Source organism: Salvelinus alpinus, chromosome 10, assembly GCF_045679555.1.
Source record: "Salvelinus alpinus chromosome 10, SLU_Salpinus.1, whole genome shotgun sequence".
NCBI classification, from domain to species: Eukaryota; Metazoa; Chordata; class Actinopteri; order Salmoniformes; family Salmonidae; genus Salvelinus; species Salvelinus alpinus.
Genome location: NC_092095.1, coordinates 73,504,405 through 73,532,309, shown reverse-complemented (window position 1 = coordinate 73,532,309; position 27,905 = coordinate 73,504,405). Strand labels below are relative to the sequence as shown.

General features: G+C 42.3%; 3 protein-coding genes across 6 annotated transcripts in view; 2 read left to right on the top strand and 1 right to left on the bottom strand.

Annotated features, from left to right (window-relative positions):
- LOC139533057 (zinc finger protein 135-like) overlaps positions 1–27,905 on the bottom strand; it is a 545,377-nt gene that overhangs the window by 247,580 nt on the left and 269,892 nt on the right. The window lies entirely within an intron of this gene.
- The window catches only part of LOC139533035 (zinc finger protein ZFP2-like), a 70,143-nt gene that overhangs the window by 29,558 nt on the left and 12,680 nt on the right, over positions 1–27,905 (top strand). The window contains exon 5 of one of the 2 annotated variants that reach the window (XM_071331218.1): positions 586–4,294. The exons of the other annotated variant lie outside the window; for it this stretch is intronic. Within the exon in view, the coding sequence (XP_071187319.1) occupies positions 586–1,817 (1,232 nt within the window). The 3' untranslated portion in view covers positions 1,818–4,294. Of the gene's footprint in view, positions 1–585; positions 4,295–27,905 lie in introns of those variants that run through there. 2 annotated transcript variants of the gene reach the window in all.
- Positions 21,154–27,905, top strand: part of LOC139533030 (zinc finger protein 567-like) — a 48,587-nt gene continuing 41,835 nt past the window's right edge. The window contains exons 1-3 of one of the 2 annotated variants that reach the window (XM_071331193.1): positions 21,154–21,275; positions 24,956–25,013; positions 26,146–26,397. In XM_071331193.1, coding sequence (XP_071187294.1) covers positions 21,231–21,275; positions 24,956–25,013; positions 26,146–26,397 — 355 coding nt within the window. In that variant the 5' untranslated portion in view covers positions 21,154–21,230. The remainder of the gene's footprint in view (positions 21,276–24,955; positions 25,014–26,145; positions 26,398–27,905) is intronic. The other variant, XM_071331194.1, reaches the window with a different exon arrangement.

The window sequence follows — 27,905 nt, the reverse complement described above, 5'->3', positions numbered from 1 at the left end:
GCTACAATAGTCATTAACAATGTCTACACTGTATTTCGGATCAATTTGACATTTTTTTAATGGACAAGAAATGTACTTTTCTTTCAAAAACAAGGACATTTCTAAGTGACCCCAAACTTTTGAATAGTAGTGTATTTTATTTTATTTTTTATCTTTCTTTTTTTAACCTTTATTTAACCAGGCAAGTTAGTTAAGAACAAATTCTTATTTTCAATGACGGCCTAGGAACAGTGGGTTAACGGCCTTGTTCAGGGGCAGAACCACAGATTTTTACTTTGTCAGCTCGGGGATTCGATATTGCAACCTTTCAGTTGCTCTAACCACTAGGCTACCTGTCACCCGGTATGGCCAGAAGAGGACTGGTCACCGCTCTGAGCCTGGTTCCTCTCTAGGTTTCTTCCTAGGGAGTTTTTTTTGTGGCCACTGTGCTTCTACATCTGCATAGGTTGCTCTTTGGGGATTTTAGGCTGGGTTTCTGTTAAGCATTTTGTGACAACTGCTGATGTAAAAAGGGCTTCATAGAATACATTTGATTGACATGTATATCACACCAACTGACTGGTTCTTCTGATGTTGTTCACACAGGAGACCATGTTGAGACATTCTCTACATCCAGAGAGCAACAGCAGGAAGATCACAGAGCTAAGCGGTCTCACCACTGCCCACATTGTGTGGAGATTTTCCCATTTCTATCAAAGCTAAAAATACACCTAAAAATACACACAGGAGAGAAGCCTTACTCCTGCTCTGACTGTGGGGCGAGTTTCTCTCGACTGGATACCTTAAAAACACACCAACGTATACATACGGGAGAGAAGCCTTACTACTGCCCTGACTGTGGGGAGAGATTCTCTCAAAAGACCAACTTAAAAGCACACCAACAAATACATACAGGAGAGAAGCCTTACTCCTGCTCTGAATGTGGAAAAAGTTTCTCCCGATCAGAAAACTTAAAATCACATGAACGTATACATACAGGAGAGAAGCCTTACTCCTGCTCTGACTGTGGAAAATGCTTCAAAACATCAACTGGGCTAACAGTTCATCAGAAAACACACACAGTAGAGAAGTCTTACTTCTGCTCTGACTGTGGAAAATGCTTCAAAACATCATCTGAGCTAAAAGTTCATCAGAGAACACATACAGGAGAAAAGCCTTACTCCTGTTCTGACTGTGTAAAATGCTTCAAAACATCAACGGTGCTGAAACTTCATCAGCGAACACACACAGGAGAGAAGCCTTACTCCTGCTCTGACTGTGGGGCGAGTTTCTCTCGACTAGATACCTTAAAAACACACCAACGTATACATACAGGAGAGAAGCCTTACTACTGCCCTGACTGTGGGGAGAGATTCTCTCAAAAGACCAACTTAAAAACCCACCAACAAATACATACAGGAGAGAAGCCTTACTCCTGCTCTGATTGTGGGAAGAGTTTCTCCCTATCGGGTACCTTGAAATCACATGAACGTATACATACAGGAGAGAAGCCTTACTACTGCTCAGACTGTGGAAAATGTTTCTCCCGATCGGGTACCTTGAAATCACATGAACGTATACATACAGGAGAGAAGCCATACTCCTGCTCTGAATATGTAAAATGCTTCAAAACATCGACTGAGCTAAAACTTCATCAGAGAACACACACAGGAGAGAAGCATTACTCCTGCTCTGACTGTGGAAAATGCTTCAAAACATCAACTGAGCTAAAACTTCATCAGAGAACACACACAGGAGAGAAGCCTTACTTCTGCTCTGACTGTGGGAAGCGTTTCTCTCACCATAGCAACTTAAAAACACACCAACGTATACATTAAGGAGAAAAACCTCATCAGTTCTCTGACCAGCTAAGAATAAAGTCACTCCATCACTTAATTCTCATCTCATAAAAGAAGTTGAAATGGAACAAATGAAGAAAGTGTAGAAAACTGTACAGAGGAAAGGGAGCGTTCTAGAATGTTAGCCTCTGTGTGCACCTTGTCAGTGTGCACCTTGTCAGTTTTAGTGTGTTTTGTTTTGTTAGCTTCTACTGTAAATATTTGCCCTTAGTGTTGAATACCCTCTGTGAGGCTTCTCATTTTGAAAACTAACACTAGTCTGCCAATTGACTGGGTGGTACTGCTTCCCTCTCAGCCTGGTCTGACTCTGTCTGTGGGGAGAGTTTCAACTGGGCAGCTTAAAAACACACCAACGTTTACACGTAGGAGAGAAGCCTTACTCCTGCTCTGTGGAAGGGTGGGCGTGTATCTCAAATGTCTAGCCAAAGGATGCGTCTTTGAATCTCATCACGGACGTCTTTAGCATTTTAGCTAATTAGCAACTTTGCAACTACTTAATACTTTTTAGCTATTACTTAGCATGTTAGCTTAGCATGCAACTACTTAGCATGTTAGCTAACCTTTCCCCTAAACCCTTTAACTCTACCTTAAACCCCTCACCCCTAACCTAGCTAACGTTAGCAACAACAAATTGGAATTCGTAACATATCATACATATTACAAGTCCGTAACATATTGTATGAATAGCAATCCTTAAAATAACATACGAATTGTAATTCTTAACATACGATACGTCCTACAAGTCGTATTATACTGAACAACAATCTAAACGCAACAATTTCAAAGATTTACAGTTCGTATAAGGAAATCAGTCAATTGAAATAAATAAATGAGGCCCTAATCTATGGATTTCACATTACTGGGCAGGGGCTCAGCCATGGGTGGGACTTGAGAGGGCATAGGCCCACTTGGGAGCCAGGCCCAGCCATTCAGAATGAGTTTTTCCCCACAAAAGGTCTTTATTACAGACAGAAATACTACTCAGCCCCCCTCAGACAGGAGGTCCTGGGCTGCCGTGGTTACATGTGATCTGCAGTTGTGAGGCCGGTTGGATGTACTGACAAATTCTCTAAAAGGACGTTAGAGGTGGCTTATGGTAGAGATATAAATATTGAGTTCTCTGGCAACAGCTCTGGTGGACATTCCTGCAGTCATCATGAGAATTGCACATTCCCTAAACTTGAGACATCTGTGACATTTTGTTGTGTGGCCTTTTATTGTCCCCCAGCACAAGGTGCACCTGTGTAATGATAATGCTGTTTTATCAGCATCTTGATATGCCACACCTGTCAGGTGGATGGATTATCTTGACAAAGGCTGAAATGCTCATTAACAGGGATATTAACAAAGTTGTACACAACATTTGAGAGACATTAGCTTTTTGTGCATATGGAACATTGCTGGATTTTATTTCAGCTCATGAAACCAACACTTTACATGTTTAGTTTATATTTTAGTTCAGTTTATATTGGTAGTCCAATGTAATGTAACCTAACATACTAAATGGAGTGGCACTGAAGTTTTTTGTATAATATAAAACGTTTTGCTCTGAGACCAGGTTGTGGCTCTGCAGTATTCTGTGGGAAGGAGCTAGTATACCCTTTTTAATTTTTTTATTGAACCTTTGTTTAACTAGGCAAGTCAGTTAAGAACCAATTCTTATTTACAATGATGGCCTAGGAACAGTGGATTAACTGCCTTGTTCAGAGGCAGAACAACAGATTTTTACCTTGTCAGCTCGGGGATTTGATCTAGCAACCTTTTGGTTACTGGCCCAACGCTCTAACCACTAGGCTACCTTCCACCCCTAACATGTATCAGATAGAGATGGTGTGATGATCACTTTTCACCATTAGTTTGGGGGGGATTGTTTTACAACTTTATTTAATGATACAAAGTTTATGAAATGAATACATGTGTTTATTAATTGTCTTTAAAGCTACATGAGTTATTTTAGTTACTGATCATGAATGTGTTTGGATAACTGCATTGAAGCAAACTTTATTGATCTGCCAATGAAAAATTAAGTTACATGAATATGTACTGGTCAACCTCTTCTTCTCTTTAGTATTCAGTTCTTCATATTAGATCTGACAGTATGAATGGTTCTTGTGGTTGTATTCAGTTCTTCATATTAGATCTGACAGTATGAATGGTTGTTATGGTTGTATTCAGTTCTTCATATTAGATCTGACAGTATGAATGGTTCTTATGGTTGTATTCAGTTCTTCATATTAGATGTGACAGTATGAATGGTTCTTATGGTTGTATTCAGTTCTTCATAATAGATCTGACAGTATGAATGGTTCTTATGGGCTGAGTGCCTGGAGTGTTTTTGTATGACTACAGTCAGGAGTTCTCTCTGACCCTGTGATGTCACCAGCACATTAAGTACATTCATCTTAAGATAGCCAGGTGAGACAACCACATATCACAGTAAATACATTTCTCCTCAATTTGTCAGTGTCACATTATTATTACTATTATTATTATTTGTATTATTATTGTTATTATTTGTTTTGTTTTTTTGGGGGGGGGTTGTCTTTAAAGACATAGGGTTTCAGACCTTTTCGGGCAGATGGGCAGGGACTCTGCTGTCCTAGCATCAGAGGGAAGCTGGTGCCACCATTGGGGTGCCAGGACAGAGAAGTGCTTTGACTGGGCTGAGAGGGACCTTGACCTCCTGTAGCAGTGGGACGGCCATGAGACCAGAGGTGGCAGAACTGAGTGCTCGGGTTGGGATACAGGGTTTGAGCATAGCCTGAAGGTAGAGATGGGGCAGTTCTTGCTATACCGTAAGTAAACACCATTGTCTTGTAGTGGATGTGAACTTCGACTGGAAGCCAGTGGAATGTATGGAGAAGCAGAGTGACATGGGGGAACTTTGGAAGGTTAAACATCCAGACGGACTGCAGTGTTCTAGATAAGTTCAGTGGCGACCCATCATTCAGGGCAGGTGAGCCACCTTTTTGAGCCCCACAATTTTAGCGATAAAAAAGTGTGAAAAAAATGATCTGTTTGCAAATAATGTTAAAAAAAAAACAACACATATATAATTGAGTTATTAATAAAGCCGCATACAAACATGGTCTCTTTTTTGTTTTGTTGAGTAAGGCAGCTCCAAAATGCAGGTGTTTCAGCCTAGCTCATTGCTTTCTGTGGAGGTGGGGCAAGCCAGCAGAAAATACGGAGCGTTGTGCCGTGATTGGCTCAGTGTTCTGTCATTCATGGGGACAATACGTCACTGCCAAGCCTAAGGGTAGAACTTGAAAATTCAAGCCCCTTGGGTGCTGCCATAGAGTTACATTAGAAGTGCCCATCCAAGAAGGCTCAAGGTCATTGTCCATAGATAAAATTACGTCAAATCATTTTATATCTACAGTCGCTTTGATTGGACTGATCATGTCAACATCATACTGTCAAAATCTGAGCTAGCAGTCATCATCATGAATCAAGTCGACAATCTACTGGCAAATCCTTTTTAATCTTTGTCATATGAAGAGAAATATTGAGAAATTATAGATAAAACGTATCGGTGCTCATCTGCATTTTGAACTTTCATCCAACTCGGAATTGTAAATTGGGAACTCGGGCCTCTTTCTACAGCTACTACCTGAAGATCACTGACGTCATCATGATTCAATTTTTTTCCCCCTTCGAGTTCCCAGTTGTCTTGAAAGCACCATAAATCCAGAGAATGCCAGACTTTGATGACACAGTTTGATGACAGAATATGCCCATTAAGGACTGCTGCGTCACCTTCCTGTTCAAGTGAGCACAGCACAACAAGGTGAGTCCAAAAATGTCTTGTCTGCTGCTGCATAAATGATGTAACATGCCAGGGAGATGTGTATACTGTAGCTAAGAAAGTAATACGTTGTGTATGTTGTGTAGTAAGATGTTAGTAGCCCATGTGCCTCACCCTAATCATTTGGTCTATTTTCACCTCTTAATTTTGCCTAGTTCTGACTTGGTGGTTCACATGTACCCTATAACCTGTTTTTGAGAAATGTAATAATTGAATATTGTAATAATTTTAATTGTCTGCTTATATGCCCCTTAACACTTCTCACGAGTCACCAACCCTGATCCGGTAGCACCCCCCCCCCCCCCCCCCCCCCCCCACTGAGTAGCATAGCTAGCATAGCGTCACAAGTAACTTGTAGCATCTAAATATCATTAAATCACAAGTCCAAGACACCAGATGAAAGATACAGGTCTTGTGAATAAAGCCACCATTTCAGATTTTTAAAATGTTTTACAGGGAAGACACAATATGTAAATCTATTAGCTAACCACGTTAGCAAAGGACACGATTTTTTTACTCCCAACAGCTTTTTCCTGCGTCAGTAGCTATCACTAATTCGACTAAATAAAAATATATATAGCCACTAACCAAGAAACAACTTCATAAGATGACAGTCTGATAACATATTTATGGTATAGCATAGTTTTCTTTTTGAAAAATGTGCATTTTTCAGGTATAAATCACAGTTCTACATTGCAGCTGCAATCTGAAATAGTGCTGACCCAGCCAGAACAATTACAGAGACCAACGTCATATAACGAATTACTCATCTTAAAACATTTCAGAAAAATACACAGCGTACAGATATTGAAAGCCCAACATCTGGTGAATCCAAACAATATTTCAGATTTATTAAATGTTTTATAACGAAAACAAAATGTAGCGCTAAATTAGCATAGCTATACCAGGCAGATTCGGCTAGGCGCCCACGGCCAGTTCACATGCACAACAGATATGATATAACATCGTAAATTGGGTCTTACTATGGCTGATCTTTCATCAGAATGTTGATCAAAGTGTCCTTTGTCAAGATGAGTCGTTGGTTCCGTTCAGAATTGTTCCTTTCCCACTCCATTTAGCACAGGTACTGGTCGAGTGGCACGGATCTCTCAAACGTAAATAAAATCAGACAACGGAACACCACAAAACTCCCGAAAAAATTCAAATAATCTGATTAAACTATATTGAAAAAACATACATTACGATGATCTGGTCACATGTATCAAACAAACTTCGAGACGGAGATAGTTTTCATCCATAATGGCCGCACAAAAGAAGACAATCGCAGCTACAAGTCGCACGATTTAGACAACCGGAAGTTGTCGGTCACGCCAAAGAATTAGCTCTCATTTCACGTCAGTCCCAGATAAACAAGATATTTTTCCTCTGACGTCCTCTTGACACCCAGAGGAAGGCCAATGAGGTGTGTTTTGGGTCATAGGGGGCACGACCATATATAGGCAGAGCGTTGAAGCTGGCATACACATCTTGCTTTTTTCTTCTTGGTCATGGAAAGTGCTGTCAAATGACTTCTGTATCACTCAGAGACAAAATTGAAACGGTTTTAGAAACTAGAGATTGTTTTCTTTCCAATGGTATTATTTATATGCATATAGTAAGAGCAATAATTGAATAAGAGGCAGTTTAATCTGTAGAGCAAATTATGCTAATGGGAAAATAGCACCCCCTGTATTCTCAAGAAGTTAATTTATCCTACGGTTCTGACTTGGTGTACAGGGAGAACACTGTAAGAACGGCCCATGTTCTGAATTTTGTCGCTGTGCATTTCAAAAGTGGTGAACAAATAGTTATATTGACTACGTCCGTCCTAGCTCGCTCATTAATGTCTTAATCGAAATTACGGTTTGCCTCCTATCCGCTTGTCGTCCCCTTATGCCATAGTTTGTACATATCGATTGTAAGTAGAAACCACATTTGTTAAAGCAAGTCAGCCATGTTTTTTTTTAAAATGAGGCTGAATGAACTGTTTCGTTGCCAGACAAGGCTCCGCTGATAGCCAGGTGTAGCAGTGGTAAGTTGTTTGGACTATGCTTCTCGGTCAGCTTTATGTAACAGTTTGTGGGCACCCTTTCTCACCGTTATAGTGCAATTAATGTATTGTTTAGTAATGTGTTGTGTAGTGGCTTTGCTGGCATGCATCCCACTTTTTTATTTAATCTTTATTTAAGAGTTAAGCAGAAATTCTTATTTACAATGACGGCCAAACCCGGACGATGCTTGGCCAATTGTGCGCTTCCCTATGGCACTCCCAATCACGGTCGGATGTGATTTAGCCTGGATTCGAACCAGGGACTGTAGTGATGCCTCTTGCACTGAGATGCAGTGCCTTAGACCCCTGCGCCACTCGGGAGCCTTTAAAAGGTTTGCGCCCAACGTGGGGCAGGAGTTTGACGTCACAAGCGGGGAGCCCAGCCAACAGAGACTTGAGAAATGTGTTGGTACTCTTCTCCAGATCTGTGCCTCGCCACAAACCTGTCTCGAAGCTCGACGGACAATTTCTTTGACCTCATTGCTTGGTTTTTGCTCTGACATGCACTGTCAACTGTGGGACCTTATATATACAGGTGTGTTCCTTTTCCAAACATGTCCAATCATTTGAATTTACCACAGGTGGATTCCAGTCAACTTGTAGAAACATCTCAAGGATGATCAATGGAAACCGGATGCACTTGAGCTCAATTTGGCGTCTCAGAGCAAAGGGTCTGAATACTTACCAAATAAGGTATAAATTTGCTAAAATTTCTAAAAACCTGTTTTCGGTTTATCATTATGGGCTATTGTGTTTATATTGACAAGGGGAAAAATGCATTTAATCAATTTTCGAATAAGGCTGTAACGTAACAAAATGTGGAAAAAGTCACGGGCTCTTATATAATGCCCTGTATATGCTTCAAACAGATGTAAGGTTCTGAAATGGTAAACACAATGACATAATGGAAAATGCATGTCCAATGGTTATCTCTGTATTAGTATTACCCACATTAAAACACCTAGGTAGATCAGTGGTTATCTCTGTATTAGTATTACCAACATTAAAACACCAACAGTGGGGAGGACAAGAATTTGATACACTGCTGATTTTGCAGGTTTTCCTAATTACAAAGCATGTAGAGGTCTGTAATTTTTATCATAGGTACACTGAATCTAAAACAAAGAGACGGAATCTAAAACAAAAATCCAGAAAATCACATTGTATGTTTTTTAAGTAATTAATTTGCATTTCCACCTCCATGCTGAATAAAATTCCATTTAGTAAGTAACCATCTGTCTTAGGTAAGTTTTTCTGGTTACATATCACACTATTTTGAGAGTCCCGGATTTATATTTACTATGTTACATCTAGTCTATGAGACGAGGCTGCACCTTAACCTACATTATAAACACGCAGGTCAAGAGGTGTGTTTTCCCTTCAACATCTGAATGTGGCATAAGCTCACCCACCTCACATCATGAATCTAAAATAGTTAATGACTTTGGCTGTGAGTGACGGGAAAAAATCAGACTAAGGCAATTACTTGAATAATTCAAAAGATGTTTTATTTACAAACTTGATAACCAAATTGTCATTTTTTTTATTGACTTCGCTATGAACTGAACTGCAGTACCGAAAATGCCCTCTGAGCACAGTGGAAAGCATGCTGATAGACTGGAAGCCTGCCCCCTTGATCCGAGAAGGGTGTAATTGCAGACCGCAATTAGGGGAGTTCTCTGATATCGGGTGTTTCATGATATCTAGTTTACACCAATTGATGCTCCCCATTGGTTTGTGTCCGTTTCTTTTGCGTTGGGACAACAGTTGTTGACAAATGTAGCATTGTAGCTAAAACTAACCCTTTTCCTCACCTTAATCTCAGTCTCCTAACCGCCACGTTAGTTATCCAAACCTGCATGGTAAACAAATCCCTAACCCTCACCCTTTTCCTAACCTTAACCTCAGTCTCCTAACCTGCCACGGTAATTATCCTAACCTTCCACTTTAATTATCCTAACCTGCCACTTTAATTATCCTAACCTGTTATGTATGCTATGTTCCTAGTTAAATAAATACTTATTTTTTTTAACAAATTGTGTCCATCATTTTCATAACACCGGAACTGACCAATGGCGTGTATCAATTTTTATTTTAACAGGGAACATCCACATCAAGAAACTGTACAGTCGTGGCCAAAAGTTTTGAGAATGACACAAATATTAATTTCCACAAAGTTTGCTGCTTCAGTGTCTTTAGATATTTTTGTCAGATGTTACTATGGAATACTGAAGTATAATTACAAGCATTTCATATGTGTCAAAGGCTTTTATTGACAATTACATGAAGTTGATGCAAAGAGTCAATATTTGCAGTTTTGGCCCTTCTTTTTCTAAGACTTTTGCAATCTGCCTTGGCATGCTGTCAATTAACTTCTCGGCCATATCCTGACTGATGGCAGCCCATTCTATGCTTGGAGTGTGTCAGAATGTGTGGGTTTTTGTTTGTCCACCCGCCTCTTGTGGCTTGACCACAAGTTCTCAATGGGATTAAGGTCTGGGGAGTTTCCTAGCCATAGACCCAAAATATTGATGTTTTGTTCCCCGAGCCACTTAGTTATCTCTTTTGCCTTATGGCAAGGTGCTCCATCATGCTGGAAAAGGTATTGTTCGTCACCAAACTGTTCCTGGATGGTTGGGAGAAGTTGCTCTCAGAGGATGTGTTGGTACCATTCTTTATTCATGGCTGTGTTCTTAGGCACAATTGTGAGTGAGCTAATCCCTTGGCTGAGAAGCAACCCCACACATGAATGGTCTCAGGATGCTTTACTGTTGGCATGCCACAGGACTGATGGTAGCGCTCACCTTGTCTTCTCTGGACAAGCTTTTTCCGGATGCCCCAAACAATCGGAAAGGGGATTCATCAGAGAAAATGACTTTACCCCAGTCATCAGCAGTCCATTCCCTGTACCATTTGCACAATATCAGTCTGTCCCTGATGTTTTTCCTGGAGAGAAGTGGCTTCTTTGCTGCCCTTGACACCAGGCCATCCTCCAAAAGTCTTTGTCTCACTGTGCGTGCAGATGCACTCACACCTGCCTGCTGCCATTCCTGAGCAAGCTCTGTACTGGTGGTGCCCCGATCCCGCAGCTGAATCAACTTTAGGAGACGGTCCTGGCGCTTGCTGGACTTTCTTGGGTGCCCTGAAGCCTTCTTCACAACAATTGAACCGCTCTCCTTGAAGTTCTTATGATCCGATAAATGGTTGATTTAGGTGCAATCTTACTGGCAGCGATATCCTTGCCTGTGATGCCCTTTTTGTGCAAAGCAATGATGACAGCACATGTTTCCTTGCAGGTAACCATGATTGACAGAGGAAGAACAATGATTCCAAGCACCACCCTCCTTTTAAAGCTTCCAGTCTGTTATTCGAACTCAATCAGCATGACAGAGTGATCTCCAGCCTTGTCCTCGTCAACACTCACACCTGTGTTAACGAGAGAATCACTGACATGTCACCTGGTCCTTTTGTGTCAGGGCTGAAATGCGGTGAAAATGTTTTTGGGGGATTCAGTTAATTTGCATGGCAAAGAGAGTCTGCAATTAATTGCAATCAATCTGATCACTCTTCATAGCATTCTGGAGTATATGCAAATTGCCATCATACAAACTGAGGCAGCAGACTGTGAAAATTTATATTTGTGTCATTCTCAAAACTTTTGGCCACGACTGTACAGTAGTTCTCCTACTGGGTGGCGCGGGGAATAGTTGAAAGAGCAATTGGTGCTGAGGAAGCTATGGCAGTGGATGACCTGCAACCTGTTGAGATTCCTGACGTCGTTCACCAGTTGAAGGATACTGATTGTAAAGATGAATTGTACGTGCTGCTGAAAGGTTTTTGGGAGTTCAGGAATTAACATTGGAAGCATTGCAGGCAGTGGTTGAAAAAGTACCTAATTGTCATATGTGAGTAAAAGTAAAGATACTTGAGTCCTTTCCTATTAAGGTAAAAGTGAAAGCCACCCAGTAAAATACTACTTGAGTAAAAGTCTAAAAGTATTTGGTTTAGGCGGTCAGATGCCGAACAGTTGCTATACCAAGTGGTGATGCAGCGTCAAAACGTCATCAGAGCGCGCAACAGGACATTGTACTGTCTACACTCGGTTTGTTGTTTACATTAAAACATTTTCATTAAATCAATTTTAATCCGAACAAACGTTTTGTTGCTAAGGATTCCACGACGCGGTTAGCCTTTACGGCTGGGACTGCAAGTTTGTGTTCCTTTGTTTTGCGTGGATTCAGTGAGTGCTAGCTGGCTGTACTACAGACACCTGTCGTCGTCGTGGGAAAGACTCATTGTTATCTTTTGGTAAAACACCTGGTTGCAGGAGATCCTGAGGGAAATCGACGAGTATCAACAGCTTTACGCTATGGAGGAACAACATACTCCTTCGTGGAAAGATCCGACCACCTCACAAAATAACTTTAACCCGACAAAAAAAAGAAAAACAGATTCATCTACAGACACGGACGATTTACTTAGCAGGGCTGAGGGGGAGTTTGGAGATCAGCCAGAGTGTAATTCTCACGCTCCAAAGAGAAAAACAAGACACTCACAGCCAAGGTAAAAATCCACGATTCCAACATGGATTGTCTACTCAGGGAAAACAGGGTGATGGAGTCGCTACTAGACATGCGTGAAAATCTTATTTTTTTCTGGGATTCCTGAGGACGCATCCAATAATCCAGAGGGCGCGATCAGAGAATTCATGCAATCCACCTTGAAACTTCCCATAGAGTCTGTAAACAAGGTGGCGTTCCACCGAGTACACAGACTTGGAGCTCGGAGCGACAAGACCAAGGGTCCCCGACCGATCATCGCAAAATTTGAACACTACCAAAGAAAAGGAGCTGATCAAAAGCAGAGGAAGGGAGTTTAAAGGGACCAAATTCGGTCTCAATGACCAATTTCTAAGGGAGATAAACCAACGACGTAAGAGACTGTATCCGGTACAAAGACAACAAAGGAAGGATGGTAGGCGTGCCTTTATCATTGTGGACCAACTCTTTATAGATGGACAGCTATTCCAGCTCCATAACAACGTGGCTGTACTAAATTCTACAGGGACTTCAGGTTACGAGAAAACAATAGAAGGTATGGGAACTGTAAAATTATCTGAACATTATGAAGTGGATATGAACACACACATACTCAATTACATGCTTGCTTACACATACGGACTTATACATACACACACACCTGATCTCGCTCTCCTCTTTCTCTCGCTCTCTCTCTCTCTCTTTTCTCTCCCTTTCTCTCTATTGTTGAGAACTGTTTTATGATTTAATGTGTTTATTGTTTGTCTATTTTTTTTATGTATTTGTCTACACGTTTATATATGTTTACAACAAGCAAGGGGAAGATATCAGAATAGGGGCATTGGGGAATAATAACATATTGTACGGAAAACATTTGTTCTGTAGTGAAGCCGTCTCTAGAGTAATGCAAGGTCTCTTTCATGATCATGTGAAACGTCAACTGCTATGGAAATGCTGGGCTATATTTTTCAATTATGTTAAAGGTAATTATGATGCAACTATGATGGTGATACGATATGGATTACAATTATCATCATGAATATCAAGGCTATACGCACTACATGTTACACACATAGACATTCAACCATGCAAATTGGCAGAGTTATTATTTATTTGGACAGCACAGATTATAGTCTTACTCTTATACAGACATCGTACACACTCTCACTATATCCCATCCAATATCATACACATCAACCTACTCAGATTTGCCACACACATAATATCTTGTCTCAATTTTCTAACATCTGTGGCATTGGCTCACAGGCAAACAGGCAAGGGAATAAAACAAATATTGCTAGAACCTTTTTCTTGAATTCTAAATATCACACATTTGAAAGCTCTAGTTTTGACCTTCATAATACCTCTGATGGCAGTAACTTTACAAGCACTAATTATGGTCAATTTTGACTGAGAATAGTATCTAGTTACAGTAAGGGGTGAAATATGTATAGCCAGATATAATTGTAATGGTTTAGCAGATTATTAAAAAAAAATCTGTCTTTACATAGCTAAAAGAAAAAGAATATAACATATACTGTTAACAGGAAACTCACTCTACATCCTTAGACGAAGTTGCGTGGGAAAAGGAATGGGGAAAGGGTGTGATGACATTAATTAACAATCATTTCGATCTGAATGTGCAAATAATCAGGAATGATTTGCAAGGAAGGTGGATCCTTTTGAATATGAAAGTGGACGAAAAAGAGATTTGGCTCATTAATTTATATGGTCCAAATCAGGATGATCCACATTTCTTCGAGAACATTTATACCAATTTATTGAACTTACAGGCAACAGATGATCTAATCATTATGGTAGGAGACTATAACACAGTGTTAAGTACCTCAATGGACCCTAAAGCTAATCACTCTACAAACTATCATCACCGTGCTTTTAAGGAAATCAGAAATATTATGGACACATTAGAAATAGTGGATATTTGGAGACTAAAAAACCCCGACCTAGTGAGATATACATGGAGGAGACTTAATCAAGCTAGTCGTCTTGACTACTTTCTTGTCTCTTTCTCTCTTGCATCAAAGGTTTAAAAAGTTTTAATAGGAGACAGAATGCGATCGGATCATCATCTAATTGGCATTCACATAACTCTTATAGGTTTTCCACGTGGACGTGGATATTGGAAATTTAATCAAAGTTTACTGGAGGACAACTTATTTTTAACTAAGACAAAATAATTTATAACAGATTTTTTCCCAGTATAATATAGGTTCAGCAAATCCGTTTGGTATACCTTTAAATATACCTTAAGGGGTCATTCAATTCAATATTCATCAATAATAAAAAAGCAGTTTCTGGCTAAAGAGCCAAGACTAACAAGGGAAATCCATGAACTAATAGTACAGGTAGATAGCAATAAAAAGGATACTACAGAGATACAAAATAAGTTAGAGGAAAAACAAAAAGAACTTGAGGAACTTATTCAAGAACGATCTAATGTAATCTATTACAAAAATCAAGCAAACTGGATGGAATATGGAGAAAAATGCACTAAATTCTTCCTGAATCTCCAATACAGGAACGCTAACAAAAATAATTTGCAGAAACTCGTTACTGAAGACGGAGTCATCTATGATTCTCCGAATGATATTTTAAAAGAGGAAGCTAATTATTTTAGGCAGATGTTCTCTTTTCCATCTCATCCTTTCCCGCTGAATGAAGATTATTTATTTTTTTATTTCACCTTTATTTAACCAGGTAGGCTAGTTGAGAACAAGTTCTCATTTGCAACTGCGACCTGGCCAAGATAAAGCATAGCAGTGTGAACAGACAACACAGAGTTACACATGGAGTAAACAATAAACAAGTCAATAACATGGTAGAAAAAAAGAGAATCTATATACAATGTGTGCAAAAGGCATGAGGTAGGCAATAAATCGAATAATTACAATTTAGCAGATTAACACTGGAGTGATAAATCATCAGATGATCATGTGCAAGAAGAGATACTGGTGTGCAAAAGAGCAGAAAAGTAAATAAATAAAAGCAGTATGGGGGGTGAGGTAGGTAAATTGGGTGGGTAGTTTACAGATGGACTATGTACAGCTGCAGCGATCGGTTAGCTGCTCGGATAGCAGATTTTTAAAGTTGTTGAGGGAGATAAAAGTCTCCAACTTCAGAGATTTTTGCAATTCGTTCCAGTCGCAGGCAGCAGAGAACTGGAAGGAAAGGCGTCCAAATGAGGTTTTGGCTTTAGGGATGATCAGTGAGACACCTGCTGGAGCGCGTGTTGCGGGTGGGTGTAGCCATCGTGACCAGTGAACTGAGATAAGGCGGCACTTTACCTAGCATAGCCTTGTAGATGACCTGGAGCCAGTGGGTCTGACGACGAACATGTAGCGAGGGCCAGCCGACTAGGGCATACAGGTCGCAGTGGTGGGTCGTATAAGGTGCTTTAGTAACAAAACAAATGGCACTGTGATAAACTGCATCCAGTTTGCTGAGTAGAGTATTGGAAGCTATTTTGTAGATGACATCGCCGAAGTCGAGGATCGGTAGGATAGTCAGTTTTACTAGGGTAAGTTTGGCGGCGTGAGTGAAGGAGGCTTTGTTGCGGAATAGAAAGCCGATTCTTGCTTTGATTTTGGATTGGAGATGTTTGATATGAGTCTGGAAGGAGAGTTTGCAGTCTAGCCAGACACCTAGGTACTTATAGATGTCCACATATTCTAGGTCGGAACCGTCCAGGGTGGTGATGCTAGTCGGGCGTGCGGGTGCAGGCAACGAACGGTTGAAAAGCATGCATTTGGTTTTACTAGCGTTTAAGAGCAGTTGGAGGCCACGGAAGGAGTGTTGTATGGCATTGAAGCTCGTTTGGAGGTTAGATAGCACAGTGTCCAAGGAAGGGCCGGAAGTATATAGAATGGTGTCGTCTGCGTAGAGGTGGATCAGGGAATCGCCCGCAGCAAGAGCAACATCATTGATGTATACAGAGAAAAGAGTCGGCCCGAGAATTGAACCCTGTGGTACCCCCATAGAGACTGCCAGAGGACCGGACAACATGCCATCCGATTTGACACACTGAACTCTGTCTGCAAAGTAGTTGGTGAACCAGGCAAGGCAGTCATTAGAAAAACCGAGGCTACTGAGTCTGCCGATAAGAATATGGTGATTGACAGAGTCGAAAGCCTTGGCCAGGTCGATGAAGACGGCTGCACAGTAATGTCTTTTATCGATGGCGGTTATGATATCGTTTAGTACCTTGAGCGTGGCTGAGGTGCACCCATGACCGGCTCGGAAACCGGATTGCACAGCGGAGAAGGTACGGTGGGATTCGAGATGGTCAGTGATCTGTTTGTTGACTTGGCTTTCGAAGACCTTAGATAGGCAGGGCAGGATGGATATAGGTCTGTAACAGTTTGGGTCCAGGGTGTCTCCCCCTTTGAAGAGGGGGATGACCGCGGCAGCTTTCCAATCCTTGGGGATCTCAGATGTTACGAAGGAGAGGTTGAACAGGCTGGTGATAGGGGGTGCGACAATGGCGGCGGACAGTTTCAGAAATAGGGGGTCCAGATTGTCAAGCCCAGCTGATTTGTATGGGTCCAGGTTTTCCAGCTCTTTCAGAACATCTGCTATCTGGATTTGGGTAAAGGAGAAGCTGGGGAGGCTTGGGCGAGTAGCAGCGGGGGGGGGGGCGGGGCTGTTGGCCAAGGTTGGAGTCGCCAGGAGGAAGGCATGGCCAGCCATTGAGAAATGCTTGTTGAAGTCTTCGATTATCATGGATTTATCGGTGGTGACCGTGTTACCTAGCCTCAGTGCAGTGGGCAGCTGGGAGGAGGTGCTCTTGTTCTCCATGGACTTTACAGTATCCCAGAACTTTTTGGAGTTAGAGCTACAGGATGCAAATTTCTGCTTGAAAAAGCTGGCCTTTGCTTTCCTGACTGACTGCGTGTATTGGTTCCTGACTTCCCTGAACAGTTGCATATCGCGGGGGCTCTTCGATGCTATTGCAGTTCGCCACAGGATGTTTTTGTGCTGGTCGAGGGCAGTCAGGTCTGGAGTGAACCAAGGGCTATATCTGTTCTTGATTCTGCATTTTTTGAACGGAGCATGCTTGTCTAATATGGTGAGGAAGTAACATTTAAAGAATGACCAGGCATCCTCAACTGACGGGATGAGGTCAATATCCTTCCAGGGTACCCGGGCCAGGTCGATTAGAAAGGCCTGCTCGCAGAAGTGTTTTAGGGAGCGTTTGACAGTGATGAGGGGTGGTCGTTTGACCGCGGACCCGTGGCGGATACAGGCAATGAGGCAGTGATCGCTGAGATCTTGATTGAAGACAGCAGAGGTGTATTTGGAGGGCAGGTTGGTCAGGATAATGTCTATTAGGGTGCCCATGTTTACGGATTTAGGGTTGTACCTGGTGGGTTCCTTGATGATTTGTGTGAGATTGAGGGCATCAAGCTTGGATTGTAGGACTGCCGGGGTGTTAAGCATATCCCAGTTTAGGTCACCTAACAGAACAAACTCTGAAGCTAGATGGGGAGCGATCAATTCACAGATGGTGTCCAGGGCACAGCTGGGAGCTGAGGGGGGTCGGTAGCAGGCGGCAACAGTGAGAGACTTATTTCTGGAGAGATTAATTTTTAAAATTAGAAGTTCGAACTGTTTGGGCATAGACCTGGAAAGTATGACAGAACTTTGCAGGCTATCTCTGCAGTAGATTGCAACTCCTCCCCCTTTGGCAGTTCTATCTTGACGGAAAGTGTTATAGTTGGGTATGGAAATCTCAGAATTTTTGGTGGCCTCCCTAAGCCAGGATTCGGACACGGCAAGGACATCAGGGTTGGCAGAGTGTGCTAAAGCGGTGAGTAAGGCAAACTTAGGGAGGAGGCTTCTGATGTTGACATGCATGAGGCCAAGGCTTTTTCGATCACAGAAGTCAACAAATGAGGGTGACTGGGGACATGCAGGGCCTGGGTTTACCTCCACATCACCCGAGGAACAGAGGAGTAGTAGGATGAGGGTGCGGCTAAAGGCTATCAAAACTGGTCGCCTAGAGCGTTGGGGACAAAGAATAAAAGGAGCAGATTTATGGGCGTGGTAGAATAGATTCTGGGCATAATGTGCAGACAGGGGTATGGTGGGGCGTGGGTACAGCGGAGGCAAGCCCAGGCACTGGGTGATGATAAGAGAGGTTGTATCTCTGGACATGCTGGTCTCAATGGGTGAGGTCACCGCATGTGTGGGGGGTGGGACCAAGGAGGTATCAGAGGTACGGAGAGTGGAACTACAGGGTCCATTGCAAACCAAAACAATGATAATGATAACTAGCCTGAACAACAGTATGCAAGGCATATTGATATTTGAGAGAGACATACAATAAGGCATAAAGTGATTGCAGGTCTTGATTGGGAGAGCTAGCTAAAACAACAGGTAAGATAACAGCAGCAATAACAGGGTGCTAGTCTAACACAGCAACAACAGGTAAAAATGGCGACGACTAGGCAGAGAGGGTCGGATTAACTACACACAGATCCTGAGTTAAAGCACAGAGCCGACAGATAAAACACAAATAAACAGAATGGAGTACCGTGAATTAATGGACAGTCAAGCATGCATCAGCTATGTAGCCAAGTGATCATAGTGTCCAGGGGGCAGCCGTAGATGGAGCAGGGAGGCCTCCACTAAGCTAGCACGCGGCGTTTAAAGTTAGTAGCCCGGTGGGTGGTCTGCTCAGACGGAGGGGGTCTGCTCAGACGTGGTCGTGTCGACAGAGAATCCAAGCCAGATGGCGATGGCGAAAGAGAGGTTGTGAATTGTAGAATTGTGTTTGCTAACTGGTGCTAGCTTCGTGGCAGTGGCGCTAGCTGCGCTAGCCGCAAGCTAGCTGTGAGGATCAGAAGCAGTGGCTCAGGGATTACGGCAGGAATCCGGCGTTGTTGTCGAGAGACAGTCCGATGCTGGTAAATTGGTGAGTAATATCCAGGCTAATAACAGGGCTGGTGTCTGTGCAGAAGGTAGAAGCTACTAGCAGCGGCAAAAAAAAATGGCTAAATTAGCTTGTAGCTGGTATTGTAGCCCAAGAATTCGCTGGTAGACCTCTTCAGCTAGCCGGCAGATGGGCCTAGCTCGAGGCTAGCTCAAGGCTAACTGGTGCTTGCTTCGGGACAGAGGTGTTAGCCAGTAGTAGCCACTCGGTTGCAGCTAGCTAGCTGTGATGATACGGTGTAATTGTCCAGAGCTTGCGTCAGGAATCCGGTGATGTGGTAGAGAAAAAGCAGTCCTGTATGCTCTGGGTTGATATCGCGCTTGCAGACTGGCAGGTATTGGCCCGGTATTGAAGCTGGCTGTGTCCGAGTTGAGGGTGAAGACCGCAGCAGTGGCTAACTGACTACTAGCTAGTAGCTAGTTATCTGGCTAGCTTCTGATTGGGGTTACGGTTCTAAAGTATAAAAAGAATAGCAGGTCCGTACCACATTGGGTGAGGCGGAGTGTAGGAATGTATATTCAGTTCCTAGATGGAAAGTGAAATTAAAATATATACGAAATGTATACGAAAAATACGAAGACTATTTACACAGGACAGGACAAAACAAAGACACGTCCGACTGCTACGCCACACTTGGATCACAATGTGTTATGGTAAGGAATTCTTTCCAAATAATATAAAAAAATTGAAAATTAACAAATGTACAGAAAGATCAGTGCAAAGGCCAAATTACAGAGGAAGAACTTTTTGAAGCAATTAAATCCTTTCAGTCTGGAAAAAACCCAGGGCTTGATGGCATACCTGTAACGATCGTCGGATGAGGAATAGGAAGGATCGGACCAAAACGCAGTGTGGTAAGTGTCCATGTTAATTTTAATAAATAAACTGAACACTGCAATAACAAATAAAACAACCAAGAGAGTGAACGAAACGAAACAGTTCTGTAAGGTGAAGACACACAAAACAACTACCCACATGGGACAAGAACATCCCTGCCGGCCAAACCCTCTCCTGGATTACACTGGGCCAATTGTGCACCGCCCCATGGGTCTCCCAGTCGTGGCCGGCTGTGACAGAACCTGGACTCGAACCAGGATCTCTAGTGGCACAGCTAACAGCAGTGCGTTAGACCACTGTGCCACTCGGGAGGACTGATATTTAAATGTTTTATTCACTACCGGTACTCTAGTTGGTAGAGATACACCAATAGGTGAAGCCTGAAATAAAACATTGAAGAAGAACTAGCACTAAAAGTGACGTTAGGATATATAAGTTATCCTGTACAAGCTTTTGTGCTGAATACATTACGTTGTTACAGGTGTCAAGGTTATGGGCATGTGGCAGCAGTGTTTTGGAGGGAGGTTCCTGGGTGTGAGAAGTGTGCAGAAGGGCATGAGACAAAGGAATGTGTAGCATTGGGGAAAGTAGTGGTATGTGTTAATTGTAAGGGTTCCCATGGGGCTGGGGATCAGAAATGTCCTGTGCGAGAGAGGCAGGTTGAGGTTTCCAGGGTTAGGGTAGTGCAGAAGTTGTCATATGCTGAGGCAGTGAAGAAAGTAGAGTAAGACGGGTCAAGGGGGACGAATTCTGGGAGGAGCGGTGTGAGTAGTAGATTTGTACCAGTACAGAGGTGTTAAACCAACAAGTGATATATTTTTCGGTAAGATTGGATTTTTGTCATTTATAGCAATGGTTATCAACTGTACTGAAGGGATGGAATGTAGGTAGCTGAAAACTGAGGTTCTGGTGGCAGCTGCAGAGAGGTATTTGTGTGTGCGAGACTTGACATCAAAAGAGTTACAGGGTATGTTAAGTGGTGGTGTCCCATCCTTTCAGGTTGTTGGCCTGAGATAGCACTAAATAGATTTAAATAGTGGAGTAGGGTGGTATATTTGTGAGTGTAGATAGTCGCGTATTTGTTTATTTTTCCAAGCGAAGTATTAAGGAGTTGTACTCCAGTCTAGTTGGTGGCGGTAATGCAACATGCATTGGATGCCAACTGCCGTTAAAACCTCAGAAGAAGAAGGAGCACTAGAACTGTGCTATGAAGACGATAGCTTTTGTGTCCGTTTCAAATGTATTACTACAGGTATGTAATAGCACGTTTACACTTTATAATATCGAACGAACATGTCATAACATGTTAGGTAGCAAATCCGTCTAGGTATTGTCACGTTTGGTAAAGGTTTTATGACGTTTTTGTTGTGTCAAACCGAGTGAGTGAAGAACGTGTTAAGTCACATCGTTAGAGACTGGGTTTGTCTGAGTTAATGAATATACATTATTTCGTCAAGATAAATTCATAAAGAATCCATGTGTTTGAGATTTCTGAGTTCGTTTTACATGTTATTGTTTTGTTGTGTAATGTTTTTTTACGAGCTGATAAAATGGCGGCGGCAACTCTGTCTGAGTCAATGGACTTCAGTGCAGGCAGTGAGGTTGCATCAGATACAATTTCACGGTTGCTCTCCTGTTTTGAAGCTGAATGTAATGATAATCAGTTTTCTACATGTGTACTAATATTCAGACACATTCAGTTGTTTCTATGTTATCTATTTTTGTTACTATGGTGTGAATGGTAAATACAAATGGTTTTTGTTTTTGCGAGTTGAATCACATTTGATTGGTCACATGCGCCAAATACAATGTGTAGACTTTACACTGAAATACCACTGCTGGGTTGCTTCTGAAGCTAAGCAGGGTTGGTCCTGGTCAGTCCCTGGATGGGAGACCAGGTGCTGCTGGAAGAGGTGTTGGAGGGCCAGTAGGAGGCACTCTTTCCTCTGGTCTAAACAAAGATCCCAATGCCCCAGGGCAGTGATTGGGGACACTGCTCTGTGTAGGGTAACGTCTTTCGGATGGGACGTTAAACGGGTGTCCTGACTATCTGAGGTCATTAAAGATCCCATGGCACTTATTGTAAGAGTAGGGGTGTTAACCCCGGTGTCCTGGCTAAATTCCCAATCTGGCCCTCAACCATCACGGTCACCTAATAATCCCCAGTTTACAATTGGCTCATTCATCCCCCTCCTCTCCCCTGTAACTATTCCCCAGGTCGTTGCTGCAAATGAGAACGTGTTCTCAGTCAACTTACCTGGTAAAATAACGGTAAAATAAAAATAAAATAAATAAATAAATAGTTAATAAATATAACAACTGGTAGACTTTACAGTGAAACGCTTCCTTCCAATAACACACAGTTAATAAATAAAGGGAAATATTTTCGAAAGTAATAGTAGCACAAGGAGTACCAGTACCGAGTCAATGTGCAGGGTGGTAATACAGGGTCAATGTGCAGGGTGGTAATACAGGATCAATGTGCAGGGTGGTAATACAGGATCAATGTGCAGGGTGGTAATACAGGATCAATGTGCAGGGTGGTAATACAGGATCAATGTGCAGGGTGGTAATACAGGATCAATGTGCAGGGTGGTAATACAGGATCAATGTGCAGGGTGGTAATACAGGATCAATGTGCAGGGTGGTAATACAGGATCAATGTGCAGGGTGGTAATACAGGATCAATGTGCAGGGTGGTAATACAGGATCAATGTGCAGGGTGGTAATACAGGATGAATGTGCAGGGTGGTAATACAGGATCAATGTGCAGGGTGGTAATACAGGATCAATGTGCAGGGTGGTAATACAGGATCAATCTGCAGGGTTAATTGTGGTAATACAGTATGAATCTGCAGGGTTAATTGAGGTAATACAGGATGAATCTGCAGGGTTAATTGAGGTAATACAGGATCAATCTGCAGGGTTAATTGAGGTAATACAGGATCAATCTGCAGGGTTAATTGAGGTAATACAGGATCAATCTGCAGGGTTAATTGTGGTAATACAGGATCAATCTGCAGGGTTAATTGAGGTAATACAGGATGAATCTGCAGGGTTAATTGAGGTAATACAGGATGAATCTGCAGGGTTAATTGAGGTAATACAGGATCAATCTGCAGGGTTAATTGAGGTAATACAGGATGAATCTGCAGGGTTAATTGAGGCAATACAGGATGAATCTGCAGGGTTAATTGAGGCAATACAGGATGAATCTGCAGGGTTAATTGAGGCAATACAGGATGAATCTGCAGGGTTAATTGAGGTAATACAGGATCAATGTGCAGGGTGGTAATACAGGATGAATCTGCAGGGTTAATTGAGGTAATACAGGATGAATCTGCAGGGTTAATTGAGGTAATACAGGATGAATCTGCAGGGTTAATTGAGGTAATACAGGATGAATCTGCAGGGTTAATTGAGGTAATACAGGATGTAGCTAGGGGTGAAAGTGACTTGACAATCAGGATATAATAACCTGTGTGTGTGTGGAGTCAATATGCGTATGTGTGTCTGTCTGTTGAGTGTCAGTGTAGTTTGTGGGTAGAGTAGTGGGTGTGCATAGAGCCAGTGTTCAGAGGGCCCATGCCTAAACTTGTCAGCCTCCTGAGGGGGAAGGGGCGTTGCCCTCTTCACGACTGTTGGTGTGTTTGGACCATGATAGGTCCTTAGTGACGTGGACACTGAGGAACTCCACGCTCTCGCTCCACTACATCCCCGTCAAGGTGAATGGGGGGCGTGTTCAGCCCTCTGTTTCCTTTAGTCCTTGATAAGCTCCTTAGTTTTGCCCATGTTGAGGGAGAGGTTGTTGTCCTAGCACCACACTGCCAGGTCTCTGACCTACTCCCTATAGGCTGTCTCGTCGTCGTCGGTGATCAAGCCTACCACCGTAGGCGTTTAAATGTATTATGCGAGAAATGGCGATGTAAACGGCCACTACCGCTCGGGAAACCATGCAGTTTATTACAGATTAAACAACAGGATTACCTTCACAGCTTGGTGAAAGTGCAAGGTTATCTTGATACTCCTTTCCAATACATTTCCAGGGTCTTATTCTGGTGACATTGTGATCGATGCTTGACTGCCGTTTGACAAATAAAAACACACCTCTTGATCTGCGTGTTTATAATGTAGGTTAAGGTGCAGCCTCGTCTCATAGACTAGATGTAACATAGTAAATATAAATCTGGGACTCTCAAATTAGTGTGATAGGTAAAATAAAAAAATAAATAAATGAATAAAAAACACAAAACTAATGAAGGAACACACAGTTACCAACAATATATCCCTGGCATCAATTCTTTCAACTGGCTCAGCTCGCTGTTACAGTACAGCACCACCAAATTCCATTTATTAAGTAACCATCTGTCTTATGTAACCATAAAAACATTACATATCATACTCTTTTTCTATTCATTTATTTCTGGTCCCCTCCTACCTGAGCGGCATGAGGCCTGTGTGGCGTTGCACTGTTAAAATCATCCCAGTGTGGAGATGAAACACCTGTGTGTTACAAAGCCACATGCTCTGTCCTCTCTGATCTACCTAGGTGTTTTAATGTGGATAATACAGAGATAATACTAATACAAAGATAATCACTGCTCTACCTAGGTGTTTTAATGTGGGTAATACAGAGATAATACTAATACCGAGAGAACCACTGCTCTACCTAGGTGTTTTAATGTGGGTAATACAGAGATAATACTAATACCGAGAGAACCACTGCTCTACCTAGGTGTTTTAATGTGGGTAATACATAATACTAATACCGAGAGAACCACTGCTCTACCTAGGTGTTTTAATGTGGATAATACGAATACAGAGATAATACTAATAGAGAAAACCACTGCTCTTCCTAGGTGTGTAATGTTTATGTCCAATGGCCGATGAGCACCGATACGTTTTATCTATAATTTCTCATTATTTCTCTAGGCTGAAACACCTTCATTTTGGAGCTGCCTTACTCAAAACAAAAGAGGGGGAGTGGTCGGTACTGTTTGATTAATTGTTCATATCACACACTCTTTCTCCACACACGCACACGCACACGCACACACACACACACACACACACACACACACACACACACACACACACACACACACACACACACACACTCCCCCCTATATCTACCTCTCCCAGCAGGTCAGTCCATTACTCTCTCTTTCTCTCACTTTCTCTGTCCTCTCTCTGTCCTCTCTCCCTCTCTCTGTCCTCTCTCCCTCTCTCTGTCCTCTCTCTCTTTCTCTGTCCTCTCTCTTTCTCTGTCCTCTTTCTCTTTTTCTGTCCTCTTTCTCTGTCCTCTCTCCTTCTCTCTGTCCTCTCTCCCTCTCTCTGTCCTCTCTCCCTCTCTGTCCTCTCTCCCTCTCTCTGTCATCTCTCCCTCTCTCTGTCCTCCGTCTCTCTCTCTGGCCTCCATCCCGCTTTTTTTCCTCCATCTCTCTCTTTGTCCTCCATCTCTCTCTTTGTCCTCCATCTCGCTCTCTGTCCTCCATCTCTCTCTCTGGCCCCCATCTCTCGCTCGCTCTCGTTCTCTCACTCTCTCTGGCCTCTCTCTTTCTCTCTGTCCACCATCCCTATCTCTGTCCTGTCTCCCTATCTCTGTCCTCCATCTCTCTCTTTGTTCTCCATCTCTCTCTTTGTCCTCCATCTCTCGCTCGCTCTCGTTCTCTCACTCTCTCTTTCTCTGTGTGTGTGTCCTCCATCCCTATCTCTGTCCTCTCTCCCTATCTCTGTCCTCCATCCCTCTCCGTTGGACGGTAGATAGGGACGGCCAAAGGCCAACATAACGCTAAATAATACAGTGAATATTATTCAGGAAAATGGTACATAGTACTGTCTAAAACATTCTGCAACCTTGTACTAAATGTTTTTTGAGTCATTTATGCATTTATGTGAATTTAGGAGATCTACTATAGATTAAGTGCGCTTATGTTGTGTAATTTAAAGTGTGTACTTTGTCTAATGTGAATTAATGTTTTGTTGTCAATGATTAATTACCTGATATATGGAAATGAGAGATATTAACAAAATAACATTTTTATATATTTTGTTATAATAAAGAAAGTGGCAGAACTGTCAAGACAATAACTTTTTGTGTCCGTTTCTCATTATATCTACAGGACGACTTGAATTAAGTCTGAAGCCTGTAACATCAACAGTGAGGACAAACCCAGCCTGCCTCTCTCCTTCCACACCGAGTCCAAACCTACAGTCACTGGGTCCTGATTGTGACAGTGGAGCCCAGTTTGCACTGCAGGATCCAGAGATGGCATCAGTGAAGCTGGAGGACTGCAGTCAAACACTGGAGCTGAATGTCAACATTAAAAATGAAGAAGAAGAGGAGGAGAAGATTAGAACAACTGTTAGTCATGGTAAGAGCAGGTTCTCTCTATAAGTTATCTTCATAAATTAAACTCAAGACTTCACTGCGAGGCAAAACTTTGTAAAACTTGTAACGCCTGCCTTTGCCCACACATTGTCTCAAGAACGTTGAAAATGTTTAATACCCTCAATCACCAAGTTAGGCATACCTCATTTCAAAATAGGCCATGACATCATCACTGTCAATATTGAATTATAGTTCTTCGCGTTTTACCAGTGAAATGACCAAGCTGTTTCTGCATGCCAATCGTTCAATCTCAATCTATTTCATGGGAATATGCATTTAAATCTTCTTGAATTACTGTTTGGTTAGCAAATTAGAGCAGATGGTGTTAAATTATATAGACTTCCTGTATTTTATTTTAATCAAAGCACATTCTGCCTAATGGCGCGCTGTTGAGTTTGAGACGATTCAGCAAACCATTCTAAAATCTCGTAAGAAATTAGGTGTTGTTTTTGTTTTAACAGTAATGTTATGCTATAATATTTGGTTATGTGGACTACTAATTAATCATTAGGTGATCGTCCAAGACATTGATCTACCTTTACTAAACGAACACCATTGTGGCGGCTCATCGCTCTTGCAGCACTACACCCCTGCAGTCTGCTGCACCGAACTAGTGATTGATACTCACCTAGCCTACTCTTTTGTCTCGCGCAACATTTGGTGATGCAGAAACGAGAGAACATGTTTGGCTGTTTTTATGAAAATCTGGTGATATTTTGCCAAGGAAACATTTCTGGTTGGTCTCAAGGAATGTCACACAGGGAGACTTTTTAAAACAGGATTGAGTGAAGTAGCAGCTAATGCTCATGGAGAGCCTCACAATTATTATTATTAACCTTTATTTAACTAGGCAAGTCAGTTAAGAACAAATTATTATTTACAATGACGGCCTACACCGGCCAAACCCGGACGACACTTGGTCAACTGTGCGCCGCCCTATGGTACCCAATCACGGCCGGTTGTGATACAGCCTGGAATCTAACCAGGGTGTCTGTAGTGACGCCTCTAGCACTGAGATGCAGTGCCTTAGACCGCTGTGCCACTCGGGAGCTCATAAGTTTGATGAAATTCCATCATCTTTCAGTCTAATAGGGCTTTTACTTCAATTGACATTAGTCAATTGAAATGAATTAGGCCCTAACCTGTAGGTTTCACATGACTGGGCAGGGGTGCAGCCATGGGTGGGCCTTGGAAGGCATAGGCTCACCCACTTGGCAGCCAGACCCACCTCAGGTCCTGGGCTGACGTTATTACACGTGGTCTACAATTGTGAGGCCGGTTGGACGTACTGCCAAATACTCTAATACGACGTTGGAGGCAGCTTATGGTCGAGGAATTAACCTCTCTAGGATATGTGGGACGCTAGCGTCCCAACTGGCCAACATCTAGTGAAAATGCAGAGCGCCAAATTCAAATAAATTACTATAAAAATTTAACTTTCATGAAATCACACATGCAATACACCAAATTAAAGCTACACTTGTTGTGAAT